This window comes from Oryza glaberrima, chromosome 5, assembly GCF_000147395.1.
Source record: "Oryza glaberrima chromosome 5, OglaRS2, whole genome shotgun sequence".
NCBI classification, from domain to species: domain Eukaryota; kingdom Viridiplantae; phylum Streptophyta; class Magnoliopsida; order Poales; family Poaceae; genus Oryza; species Oryza glaberrima.
In genome coordinates, this window is record NC_068330.1 from 18,690,858 (window position 1) to 18,704,250 (window position 13,393).

The 13,393-nt window shown below is 41.8% G+C and overlaps 2 protein-coding genes across 2 annotated transcripts; one reads left to right on the forward strand and one right to left on the reverse strand.

Annotated features, from left to right (window-relative positions):
* Positions 1-2,201: 2,201 nt before the first annotated feature.
* On the reverse strand, positions 2,202-6,247 carry LOC127772633 (protein YIP4b-like). The gene is made up of 3 exons (XM_052298585.1): positions 5,615-6,247; positions 2,916-2,990; positions 2,202-2,812 (listed from the first exon to the last, which is right to left on the reverse strand). Exons 1-3 carry the CDS (start codon positions 6,116-6,118, stop codon positions 2,552-2,554), a joined length of 840 nt encoding a protein of 279 aa, XP_052154545.1. The 5' UTR covers positions 6,119-6,247; the 3' UTR covers positions 2,202-2,551.
* An 866-nt stretch (positions 6,248-7,113) lies between these two features.
* On the forward strand, positions 7,114-10,322 carry LOC127772515 (bZIP transcription factor 12-like). Its single transcript, XM_052298444.1, has 4 exons — positions 7,114-7,948; positions 8,071-8,142; positions 9,031-9,060; positions 9,896-10,322. Exons 1-4 carry the CDS (start codon positions 7,325-7,327, stop codon positions 9,971-9,973), a joined length of 804 nt encoding a protein of 267 aa, XP_052154404.1. The 5' UTR covers positions 7,114-7,324; the 3' UTR covers positions 9,974-10,322.
* Positions 10,323-13,393: the final 3,071 nt, after the last annotated feature.

A 13,393-nucleotide genomic window follows, 5' to 3' on the forward strand; every position in this document is an offset into this window, starting at 1 on the left:
GATCTACTGCAACTAGAAATCTACAATCTTGAATCTTGCATACCTCTAACAATCGACTCAATGATGCGCATCATGAGCTACCATTTCTTGATCCTTAGCTCGAGCGACATGCTTGTCACGTACTACTTGTGCCGCTCGATCGATCACCTTCCCTTGCCGGCCATCGCCGCGTCGTTCGCCGCCCTCTTCGTCGTCGTCGTCGTCGTCGTCCTCTCGCCATCCTCCTCGGCCGCCCCGGCGACGACGACGACGACGTGGTCGTTCGGTCTCCTCGTCTCCCTGTACACCGCCGCCAGCGACCGGAACCTGGGCCTCCGCCTCGCCTCCCCACCGATAACCACCTCGTCGATGTCGCCGGCAGCCGCGGCTCTCTTCCTGCTGCAGCTCTCCACGGCCGCAGCCACCGCCTTGCGGCCGGTCGCCGCCTTCTTGCCGCAGCGATTATTCTTGCTCACGCTGTCCGTGCTCCTGCTCTCCGACTCGCCCCCGCCGCCGTCGCCGCTGCAGCAACCGCTCAGCTGGATGAGCTGCTCCGCCGCCTCCATGTCCAGCTCCGTCGCGCCGGCCATGACATCAACCTCCACGAACATGCCCGATACAGGAGATAGATCGAGAGAGAGAGAGAGAGAGACCACGACGAACCACGGCGACCACAAATAGCCCCTCGAGGAGGATCACCACCGAGCCGTGGATGGCGCGGCCAGCCAGAAGCTTAAATATAGGATTCCGCCGCGTAGCGGGAGAGATCGATCGATCGAACGAACAGGCCGAGGGTGAGGAGGTGCCAAGGAAAGACTTGGAAGGTGGCAGGAAGGAGACGACTCGTCCTTGTCGAGTGTCTTGCCTCGTTTTAGCTTTTGCTTGGACTCTTGTATTATCTTCAGTATTTGCCTTGGCTAAGGCGTGTTTTTTTCAAGGAAAAAAAGCAAGAAGGTTATCTTATACTTCCTCCATTCAAAAATATAGACTTAACCATTCTTAACCTTAAAAACCAAAAAATAATTATTTTTTAAATACTCCCTCATAGTTTAGATCACCCTAATAAATATAATGTATGCACCCAATACAATTAAATATCTTGAGAATAGAGGATTTAAAAAATGATAATATAGTGAAAAAAAGTGCTAGTGAAACATCTTAAAAAAATAGTTGCCTTATATTATGAAGAAACGGAGGGAGTGTATTGATTGAGAAGGAGAGAGCTAAGGGCCTGTTTGAGATGAGAAAAAGAAGAAAATTAATAAGATATGTAAAATGAGGTGATAATTGAGTATTAATTATCACAACCTTGAAAATAGATTAATATAACTTTTATAAAAGAAACATACCGTTTAACCGTTTAAGAAATGTGAATGTGGAAAATGAGAGAATTTTCCTCTCTTTCTACTTTTGCTGAATGCAGCCTAAGTTTAGTATATTTGTCTTGGCAACAACTCTCTGAAACTCGACCCCGTCCGATTACAGAAGATGAAGCCATAACCGTGTAAAAACATCACGAATTCCGCTGAATTCGTGTTTCTTGTATATATTTGATTTTCATTGGAATTCAAAGGATGGCGGAAGCAACCGTAGTGACGGGCTTGATCAGGACGCGTATTGTGTCGGCTGCTAGCAGTGGACGGAGGAGCACGTAATAGATTACATTGACCTTGAACGGAGAGATTTTGGTTAGCCGTGACGGCGAATGAATAGGTCTAAATCTCTCAGGTTAAAGTATTGTGATAATCGTGTACTGTACATGATCCATTTGACGCGTTGCAATGTATACTGTATTAAACTATAGATCACTTTCACTTGGGATCAGTAGTGCGTGATACTGTATACATACACCAAGTCAGAAGTCTATGCTAGTAGTACTACGTCTTAAAGCAAGTCAGAAGTCATCAGCAAGTTCAGATTGGTCAGTCACACTGTCTGCAGAGTGGAGACGATGAGAAGTGCACATCAATTGCTCAATGGACCAGAAATAATGGAGCAACTCATATGCGACCAATCAATTCATTCCCAATTGTTTCATCAATTGTAGCCTGTGGCGATTTGCACGGCTGTTTCAGCACGGCAGAAACCGGATTTACCGTACTTGGATCATTGACCCAATACGCAATCATCCAGTTGCATCAACCAAAAATTCCAGGAAACAGTCATGTACTGCGTAGGCAGGAAGTACTGTTGCTTTCAGGTCAGTTAGTTACCACCAGCTAGCAGTCAAGTAATACAGGATAGCAGAGCCGTGGCAACATGGCATAGATGATAGATGGTAGAACCAGAGCACCGCGCACAAGCCAATTCAGCAGTCTACAAATTATTTTAGATTGTGCAAAAAGATGAATGTGCCTTTACAATATATGTACTATATATATTCTACTGCATTCTACTGGAGTAGTACCCTACAGCCTTACGACTTCTGCTTATAGAAAAGGAAAAAAAAAATCATAGCTGAACTAAAAGTCAGCAACAACGACAACAGGAACGTGTAACTAATTCTGTATGAATTATGATGCTCAAACGGGAAACAAAACTCAGGATTAGTAGCATAGCGACTATTCCGCCCTTAATCTATTGCGATGATGAGGAACCCAACAGAGACGTACATAAGGAAGACAGGATATAGTGCCAACGCCTTTCTCCTTGGGTTAACAGCAGCACTCATGAATGGATATGCTGCCCAGGAGCTCCAGGCCAATGTAACCACTACTGCAATGATCTTCAGTAGTACATTATCCTTCAGCATGCAAATCAAAGCTCCGACATCCAAAGGGAACAGGCAGTATCCAAGAAGACTCAGGCTCTGAAAGAAGTTGATGCGCCCACCCTACAATGGAGTGTTTAGTTATTGGCAAGAAAAGAAAATCAGTTGGTTCTGAAGGGATTTGAGAATTCCCAAGCAAGCATATGATATGAGAGAGTAAAAATACCAGGAGCAGCACATTCAATGTGAGAATTATAGCACCAGCAGCTAGTACAGCAAAAGCAACAGCAAACACTTCAGACTACAAAAGACAAAGCAAATCATCAGAATCAGCAAGTGATATATCATGTCATGCCAAAGAAGTAGAACAGCACCCTCAGGAAATTGAACTATTGAATATCCCTGGAATACTGGCAAATATGTTAAATCTCTGATAGGAACATTTACAAACTACAAATTGTAGAGTAAATTGAAATAGCTTCCTTCTAATGAGTGTGCTTTCTCTGTGTTACTGATGGAACGTTGTACAAGCATTCAAATGCACGATTTACTAAATATGGTTCTTATTGTTGCATCCATAATTTTACAACAGGAAATGTATTAAAAATCTAATAAGAATATCTAAAACTACAGAGTGCTGTAGAAATAGGACACTACTTTATCCTAATAGGGGAGTTTTCTCTTTGTTACCCATGAAAATTTGCAAGAGCATTCAAATGCTCAAGTTACTAACAGTGGTCCTTATTGCTACATCCAGAAATTTTCAATAGCCAATCCTCTCATACTGTTTGTCAACACACACCTTACATAAGAACCTGGTAAACATTATAATCTGGCAAAACCAAAAATATACTCATGAATCAGACAAATATCCACAGAAAAAAAAAGATGATACTTCTTATTGATGCACAAGGTTGGAAATGCTATGTGAAAATAGGAGTCCAGAGATTCATTAATTATAGACTGGTCCCCAATACTTTCTTCCAGTGCTCTAAAGATGGTCCTAGGTGGCACTAAAGCACTAGGAAATATCCTGTTGCTGCAGTTTTTGCCAAATCAGCTTGGTAGGCACCAGTGCTGTCTAAGCAGGTTAGATGCACACCTAGGCAGGCTAGGCATCTTTCCAGGAATACAACTCAAATGCACAATTCTTCAGACTACGAATAGTTTCAGTGTAGACATTGTATTACATTCATGCATGCATGAATGGAGGAGATGTTTATAGATCAGAAATTGTCAGAGTATGACTATTAATAGCACATAATGTCCCGGATATAAACTCTGTATTCATCAAATTTGACTAGGCAAACTAGATTTGAGTTACACCTCAGGACTTAAATAGTCAAGTTTAGCTCTTGATCTCATAGTGAAGATGACTACTTAGCTCTACTATACAAACTGATCCAGCTTTTCAACATTAAACTAAAGATGCTGGAATTTATCTTGTCTGCAAGATTTAGCATGATATGCCTTGTTTGACATATTTAATTTAAGATGTGTCATAGTCTGTTGCAGCTACAATGGTGCAAAACAGTGAGAGAGCAAGCTAGCCTTCCATTAACAATTTTAGTAGAAATCGACACAGCCATAACCATTATACATGCATCTGATAAATAAGTACAACATTTACCCATTTCTTAAACTTCATGACGGACCAAATACTTAAGAGAGAGATATATACAGAGATAACTGTATCCAGAATTCCATATGAGATGCCTTGGAAGAAGCGTGTGCATTAGGGAAATGAGGCATAAAAAATTCTAGGAGGATGCTCCAATTTCTCCAAGTAATTACTAACACATGGAAATAACATTTATGGGACTATCTACACATCTTTCAACAGAAATTGGAGCTAAAAACTGTCAGTTTTTTTCCCGCCGCAGGATACATGGACAACGGCCAGGATCAGCAGGTCTCTATGCACGTGCTGGTTTTGAATTGTGCAGCCCGATTAAATGATTATCTAAGCAACTGTGTACTGTTATTATCCTTTACCAAAATCAATCAATTTTCAGATGGTAGGATTAACAAAAAAAATATTATTAATCATAAAAACCATTAACTTGCAAATTACTATGTCAAACAAGCTTACTGGAAAACATAACCTAATTTATTTTCCATTTGAAAATTGAAAATAAAAATTACAAATAAATCTACTCAAAGTTACATTGTAACTACATTATAGTTACAATGTTTATAATGTAACTACATTGTAACTTTTGTAGTTACACCAAAATTATACCGTAATTTCTCTTTTGGTGTTATCTCTGATTCTCGGTGCATATATAGTCGTCTAGTTGCTCAAGTATTGGCTTGTTAGGCAGCGAATAATCAACTCGTCGGTTTAAGTAGAGAATACAATGCTCCAGAAGTCCAGAGTACATACGGAGTATATCACATAGAAGTCCAGAGTACATATCACTGAGATGGAGGTAGAGCTTTAATGATTGCCGTGTGAAACGTGAGGAGTTTAATTACTGTACATATACAAGAGAGCAAACAAATGCACGGATCACAACGTCATATCTAAGTAATCTAACGAACGAGAAAACGACAATTTTTTTTGCAAAAATCTGTCGACAAATTTCTAGCAGATCCTAACATTTATTGGATCATTCAACGGTTAGTCAAGCTATGATTTTGTAATTCGCAGTCGTTTGTCCTGCAACATCTGTAATAACTGGCTATATCTTCTTTGAAGCAAAATCCAGAATGGATTCCATTATCTAAAAAAATTCAATGGATAGTCGATGTATTTTCATCTAATCAATGTGATTTTGGTGATTCAAGTGCTCTACAGTTTTACATAGCATTTTAGGTTTTGACATTAAAGGGTTGGGGAATCAACTAAATCTAATCGATCATGGAAAGAGATCGGACTTCACATAAGAAGGCAGAAAATCAAATGCCCAGATGCCGTGGTACCTTCTTGACGGAGGCTGACCAGGAGAGGGTGAGGCCGAGGAAGACGATGAAGAAGAAAGGGCCCCAGAGATCCCAGTCGCGCAGCGCCTTCCCGGGGTCCTCACGGAAAGGGTTTGGGAAGACGACGAGCTTGAGGTTGCTGACGATGCGAGCGAGGTCGCGCTTGACGGTGTCCAACACGGGCTCGGTGAGCGTGTTGGGCGGGGGGCCGAACCCGTCGCCGGCGATGGCAACCGAGACGGAGGAGGGGAGCGGCGGAGACGACGACGACGCCACGGAGGAGGAGGAGGAGAACGGGGGGAGCTGCGGCTTGGACCCGGCCACCGGAGGAGGCAGCAGGGGGGGCGAGCTGGAGACGGGGATCGAGGCCCGCGGAGGCGACGGCGGCCGCGCGGGGAGCACCGCGGCCGCGGAGGGCGGCGCCGCGTGGATGAGGCTCTCGATCTCGTCCATGTCCGACTGCGCGGACGAGGAGTGGAGCGGGATGGTGTCGCCGTGCGACATCGCGGCGGCGGTGTGCCCACCGGCGGCGATTTTACCGTGCGATCGCGAGTCGCGACGGCGGCGGGGAGAGGGTGGAGACGTGTGCGCGAATCGCAGAAATGGTGGTGGTGCGCGCGGTCGTGTTTTTGTGCGACCCGACCCGATCGTGTTTTTCGCTAGTGGGGCGTGGAATGGATCCGCGGCTCACGGGCGACACGATGCGGGGGGCTCCGTGCCTCCGTGCCTCCGTGTACGACATCACCGTGCGTGAAACCGCGACACACGGGTACACGACGCCACGCCCGGAAGCACGAGGTGAAACGGCTCACTCAAGAGTTTACTGAACTGTTTGAGGGTGAAGTTATCGTCACCCCCCACAATTTAATTGTTATCGCTGTTACCGCAAAAACCTTATGATTACTATGAGATATAAGGTGACTTTAAAAATTAAGTTACCACATGTGATAGTCACGATTAGGGACGACAACGGTTATGGACCGATGTCGTTTCCGTATAAGAAGTACCGTTTTTGATCATACTGTTTTTTTGTTATTTATAAATTTTGTTTTTTTCTAATTTCTATCTACATCGTATTAATATCGATACTGAGTACTACCTCCATCCCAAAATAGTGGTCACTTTGATATTTTTCTTGTAACGTTTGACCATTCGTCTTATTTGAAAAATTTATATAAATATAAAAAAGGATAAGTCATACTTAAATTGCTTTTGATAATAAATCAAGTCAAAAACAAAATAAATAATAATTCTATAATTTTTTAAATAAGATGAATGATTAAAAGTTATAAGTAAAAACATAATAAAACGATAAGTATTTTGAGAGGGAGATACTAGTTTAAATGGCAAGTATGATACCGATTTCAACAGTTTTCACCCCTACCCTTGTAAAGGACCTCAGCCGCGCCGATAATCCGCGGCCGCGCGCGGGGGGCCTCGCAAAAACACAAAAGCACACGCACGCCGCGCATAGCGCAGTCACTCACACTCGCGGTCTCCCTCCCTCCCTCCCTCACGTCACGTCACACGCGTCGCGTCGCTCGCTTGCCTTCGCCCTCGTGTCGAGCACTCTCTCCTCTTTCCATTCCGGCTCCAACCAACCAACCACCCCCCCCCCCCCCTCTCCCCCCCACCACGGCGAGAGCCGCCGTACAGCCAGCAAGCTGCCGCGCGGCGCGAGGTCGCCGAGGCTCGGGGGCCGGCGGGCGGATGGCGTCGTCGAGGGTGATGGCGGCGGCGGCGGCGTCGTCGTCGTCGTCGCCCCCGCCCCCGCCCCCGGCGGCGGCCGCGGCCGGCGGGGCCGCCGATCTCGCGCGGTTCAGGAGCACCAGCAGCGGCATCGGATCCATGAACATGGACGACATCCTCCGCAACATATACGGCGAGGCCGCGCCGCCGCCTGGGGCCGCCGGCTCGGCCCCGGCCCCGCCCCCGGCGGGGGAGGCGGCGGGGGCCCCCGTGGCGGAGGTCGCCGCGCGGCGGACGGCGGAGGAGGTGTGGAAGGAGATCTCGTCCTCGGGAGGGCTATCTGCTCCCGCTCCAGCTCCCGCGGCCGGCGCTGCGGGTAGGGGTGGCGGGCCTGAGATGACGCTGGAGGATTTCCTGGCTAGGGAGGATGACCCTAGGGCAACGGCCGTGGAGGGGAATATGGTTGTGGGGTTCCCTAATGGAACGGAGGGTGTGGGTACAGCAGGAGGAGGAAGAGGCGGCGGCGGCGGCGGGAGGGGGAGGAAGCGGACGCTGATGGATCCAGCTGACCGCGCAGCGATGCAGCGGCAGAAGCGAATGATCAAGAACCGCGAATCTGCGGCGAGGTCCAGGGAGAGGAAACAGGTTGGGCTGGATTCTTCAGTGGGGAGAGAATTTGATGCATTCATCAAGTGGGTTTGGGGCTGTTTGGCTTTGCACAGTCATGAGTTCAGAACATGATGCTTTCCATTTTGTTCTCAATGCAGGCGTATATCGCAGAGCTGGAGGCGCAGGTCGCGGAGCTTGAGGAAGAACATGCACAGCTGTTAAGAGAACAGGTACTGTTTACTTTTGCGTTTTTGGAAATGTTATCTGTGAAATGTTGAAATGGAGCATGGATACATCAACCAATTATACTCATTTGCCGCTTTATTATGCCTGAACTCTTTCTGGTAGTAATTTTTCCCATGTTAGATAACTGCTTAGTACATTACATTATTTCAGTAAAGCACCAGGGCATATTGGGATAAAAGGGACACTGACATTTGAACTGTCAGCAATTCAGGATGTTGGTGTGTTCAAAATATAAAGTTGTCATGCATCTTAGGATGGTCGCTATATAATGTTAGTGTTTTTACAGCATGTAAGGCAATGCTTGATCCATGGAAATTCACTAATCAAACAGAAAATGTATTTTAGTATTAATATTTCAGTACCAAATATGTCAAATCTTTCACATAAGTAAAATAAGGTAGTTCATATCCCTGCCATTTTCCCCTTATTTTGTTGAATGAATAAAAATATTATTTTTGTTGGCCTTAGTTCATTTCAAGACTTTCATCTGTTTCTTTTCTTATACAAATAATTATGAAGTTAAAACATGTGACCACCAATGAACTCTTGGTAGTCTACTGTCTTATGTATTTCCCAGTGCGTAGTGTCATATGTAAACAGGTATATATGACGTATATTGTTGTCATGTTCTTGAGGTAGATACATTTTCCCCATTACTTCATTCTTTAGTATGAGCATTTTGCTCCTTGCAGTGTCCAGACCAGGATTACCCCTTAAAAGTTGTGCACTATTCTTTTCAACAAATTAGACAGACAGCAAATTGCTAAAAAGAGAACAATTTTGCCCTGTACCTTGATTATGTTCCATCTCTTGTTCGGCTATATGGACTTCTACCAAGTTTATCTAATTTTACCATCTCTGTTGAATTGCAGGAGGAGAAAAATCAAAAGAGGCTTAAGGAGGTAAGTTTGATTGTCTAACATAATTGCTTCTGTATCTTTTTTACTTTGAAACTTGATTTAACATCTGTATGGTACAGTATCATAATATGTCCTTAAAAGTTTCATTCTGCTTGAGAGCTGAGACATTTAATTGAGTTGCATATATGTTTCCATGTTTAAAGTCGTAGTGTGGTTTATTGGACATTTAATACAATCTTTTGGAAAGCGTATTGCAGAACTTTTAAGCTTTTTAAAATGAAGGCAGTCGTTATGTCAAATTACATGCTTCCTTGGCCATTTTGATCTGGTTTTTCTTACAGGAGCTAACAAGCTTAATGTCTCCATCGGTGTTTGGTGAACTAAATAATTAATGCACTGATTAATCAAGTTTATCTGCACACTATGTCAACTTGCTTGGGATTCTTTATTTCATGTTTGGTAATACATGATTCAAATAGTTTTTTGTTATTTAGAAGTGGTCCGTCCAGCAATCCTGACAACTATTTCTCATGACAACACTGCTTGTCAAGTTGATCCACCCAGGTATAGTACAATAAGTTATCATTTTGTCCCTACCATTGGGGGTGGATGGCGCTTGCTGCATGCATATGACATAATGAAAATGGTATCACATCTTCTATATAACAATGTTTGCAGCCCAAATCTAGTACATTGAGGTGTTCATATAGCAAATGTATACACGATAAAAGTCCATATTTTCTCCCTCTAATTTCTGTGTTGTTTTTAAATTTATTTTGCTAAATTTGTTGTTTGTTATTTGCTGCATAAGTATGTAGTAAGCAAAACATGCCATTTTTTTTACTTTATTTCTCAGAAATGGCACGTGTTTATGCAGATCAAGGAACAAGCCGTTGCAGTTGTCATAAGGAAAAAAACACAAGATCTACGAAGAACCAACTCAATGGAATGGTAGAAGTAACCCAATTTCTGTTGTTACTCTCTTACAGCTACAGAGATTCTCCCGTTTTCTGTTTCCCCTAGCTGATGTTTCAGGCGACTTGGTAGAATAGTCAAGGCTTTCAGGTGACATGAAATCTCAAATGCCATCAGAAGGTGTAGCTGTGCGTGATCAAAATGTCACGCCATTCAGAATTGGTCTGCGATCTGTTATTTATTTGTCATCAGGCTCATGCGGCTAACTGTGTGTACAAACAAGAATAAGCCGGTTTACATGAAAGGTAGATTAATGTTACAGATCTGAGCCACCTGTGTTTTGAGTGTGTTTCTCTTGTGTTTCCACTGATGAAAAAGCCTTCGATTTATTCTTCATTTCTTCAAATATAAAAGGAAAAAAAGCAGTGCTGTTTATTAGCTGAGTTGATTTGAGCTGCTTAGATGTGGGGCATCCGGGCATATCACTTCATTGGGCTCGATCGTCTCGTCCATTGTCAAAACAGTAGAGAGCATCTTTCCATTTAGAAAGTTGCGTAACGAAAATTTTCATCAGAACTGGAAAAGGACAGCATGAGTACGACAGTATCGGTTATTAAAAAGGACAGCATGAGCATGGAAAAATGGTATAGAAATATAAAAAGTTTTAGAATTGGTCACGTTTATTAAAAAATAGGCAAAATTAAATAGCGAGAGGTTGTGATTGGTTGAGAAGTAGAGATAGGTCGAAAAAGTGAATGGTAAAGGGTTGTAATTGGTAAGTAGGTTAAAATAAATAGAAAAAGGTTGTGATTGGCTAAGAAGTGAAAAAGGGGAATGGTGGAGAGTTGTGATTGGTTAGAAAGAAAATGTTGGTGGAAAAGTTATTATATTTTAGGATAAATCCTGAGTCATAAAAGTTGTTATATTTGAGACATACTCCTGTTATATTTGGGACGGAGAGAGTACGCTGATATTTACCAGCACAATTCGCCTGCGGGCCTAATTGGCACTCTTGGATATATACTCCATCCCATTTGATCATCCTCTAAATTTGTTGAGGTCTTTTCAAATTAATCATCTAACTGATATCTATTTGTTTATTCGTGCATAAATAAATAAAATTGTTACGTTTTGTTTGTTTATGTGTGCAGAGTAAATGCAATTATAGTATGTCTATTCGTTTATCCGAGCATAAATGACATCGTCGCATGTCTTGTATGCATTCAATCGCATGTCTTGTATGCATTCAATTGCACATTTGCATACCCACATGCATGTAGAGCATCTTATCGATGAGGTTTAATTTCAAAAGGAATGTTTTTTTTTTTGCCTTGGTCTCGACACCATTTGCAAATATGATGGTCAAATTGAAAAGAGGGACTATTATATTCCAATTCATTTGCAAATTTTAAATTTTACAACTTCATTTTAAGAATAATTTAAGTTAATTTTGTCATTTTGTTGTCTACTCTCTCGTAATATAACTACTTGTAGTATTCAAAATTTACTCTACAATATAGTTACTTCTTCATATATACCGATCATAAATATTTCTTGTTTAATTTCTTTACCTATTTCATCTCAACTAATCAATCACAGCTATCATGTATTTAATTTCATCTCTCTCTCCTAATCCTGGTAAAAAATTTTCAGAAGTAATTATATTTTAGGACAAAAGGTGTTCCTCTCTATTTTTTTAATGATAGCGAAAGAAATATGTACTCCTTATGTTTCATATCATAAGTGTTTTGACTTTTCTCTTAGTCCAACCTTTCTAAATTTAACCGAGTTTATAAAAAAATATAATAACATTTTCTATACAATTAAAATTTATCCAATGTTATATTTAATGAAACTAATTTGGTGTGGTAGATGTGCTAGATTTTTTTATAAACGTAGTAAAACCTAAAAAAGTTTAACTAGAAAAAAAAATTAAAACTACTTATAATTATAATATGGAACGGAGGGAGTATAAAATTCTACCTAAAATTTCAGTTACAATTCAGAATCTAAATTAAAAATTACACTTGAATTATTCCTTTGTTGGTGGTAAACTGCTCTACAAAATATATATGAATTAGAGCAACTCCAGCAAAACCCTAAACGCACCCCCCCCCCAAAAAAAACAATTTTGGAGTTAAGAGTCGACAGCGAGACGCTTGTGGTGACTTCGTCAATCTCAAAGATTTACTGGTCCAGTCTTCAAAGATGCTCATAGGGGTAGAATTTGTGTGCGTGCGTTCATAAGGGTGAGTGTGCGCGCGTTATGAATGTCAACGTTGTATTGTGTAATTCTAAAAAAAAATATTTAGAGTTAAGAGTTTTTTTAAGAAAAGATATAGCCTTACCCATACCAAGAGTTATCCGAGAGTGAAGGCCTCCAGTCCTATGAGATCTAGGCCAGACCCTACGCACCGTTTTCTATTTTTTGGGTGGCGAGAGGACATTCCCACTACATCCCCCTCCAGCGGTGAAGCCAGGGCCCAGCGACCCAGGCAAATTGCCCGGGCTCCACAACTACATGCAATCATGCCCAATTTCATAATATAAGAATTTCTAGTATTGCCCATATTCATATAGATATTAATGAATCTAAAAATTTTATGCAAATATATAAAATATAAATCGCACTTAAAGTACTATGAGTGATAAAACAACCCATAACAAAATAAATTATAATTACATAAATTTTTTGAATAAGACGAATGGTCAAACATGTGAAAAAAAGTCAATGGCGTCATTTATTAAAAAATAGAGGGAGTATATGTCTAGATTCATTAACATATATATGTTGTCTACATTCATTAATATCTATATAAATGTAAATAATACCAAAAAGTTTTACATTATGATACGGAGGAAGTACTTTATTTATTGTTAAATTTTCTCCAGGCTCGTAAAGATTTCTGGATCCACCACTGGCCCCCTCCACGTCCTCCCTTCAGCACAAGCACCACCGCACCGCCAGCCCTCTTCCAGCCATTTCCGACCACTGGCTCGATACCTCCCCACTCCCCATCCTCCACCGCCTCCTTAGGCTCCTTAGCAAGCCATTATTACCACTGGCTCGATACCTCCCCACTACCCTTAGCAAGCCATTATTTTTCTTTGGAATTGTGGTGTTTTAAGTATTGTTAGTTTGAATATGATTATTCTATGCATGAGAAATAGTTAAACTATACACAACATAGAGTACACATTAAAATATAAGAGAAAAATAAATAAAGTTGCTAGAGTTGGAAAATATTTTTAGGTCCTCAGGAAATTGGACCAGCCCCCATTCCCAATTCAGCCTGACCTTTTCATTTTAGGGTTATGGGCTTTTAAAACGAGAGGCTGTTGTCTGAGTTGCTATTATGAAACACATCGATAGTCTCCATTCCATCTGTGCCTGTTTTCGTTGAAAAAAATAGGTGGACAAAGAGAAGTATGAACTAGAAATTTCAATGTTTTTCAATGG

What these genes read in the sequence shown, in the direction of transcription:
- LOC127772633 (XM_052298585.1), bottom strand. Translation starts at nt 6,118, where the DNA reads ATGTCGCACGGCGACACCATCCCGCTCCACTCCTCGTCCGCGCAGTCG. An exon ending in GGTCAGCCTCCGTCAAGAAG is followed by an intron (nt 2,991 to 5,614) that starts GTACCACGGCAT and finishes TGTCTTTTGTAG; the next exon opens with TCTGAAGTGTTTGCTGTTGC. An exon ending in CATTGAATGTGCTGCTCCTG is followed by an intron (nt 2,813 to 2,915) that starts GTATTTTTACTC and finishes ACTCCATTGTAG; the next exon opens with GGTGGGCGCATCAACTTCTT.
- LOC127772515 (XM_052298444.1), top strand. Translation starts at nt 7,325, where the DNA reads ATGGCGTCGTCGAGGGTGATGGCGGCGGCGGCGGCGTCGTCGTCGTCG. An exon ending in CACAGCTGTTAAGAGAACAG is followed by an intron (nt 8,143 to 9,030) that starts GTACTGTTTACT and finishes GTTGAATTGCAG; the next exon opens with GAGGAGAAAAATCAAAAGAG. An exon ending in ATCAAAAGAGGCTTAAGGAG is followed by an intron (nt 9,061 to 9,895) that starts GTAAGTTTGATT and finishes GTGTTTATGCAG; the next exon opens with ATCAAGGAACAAGCCGTTGC.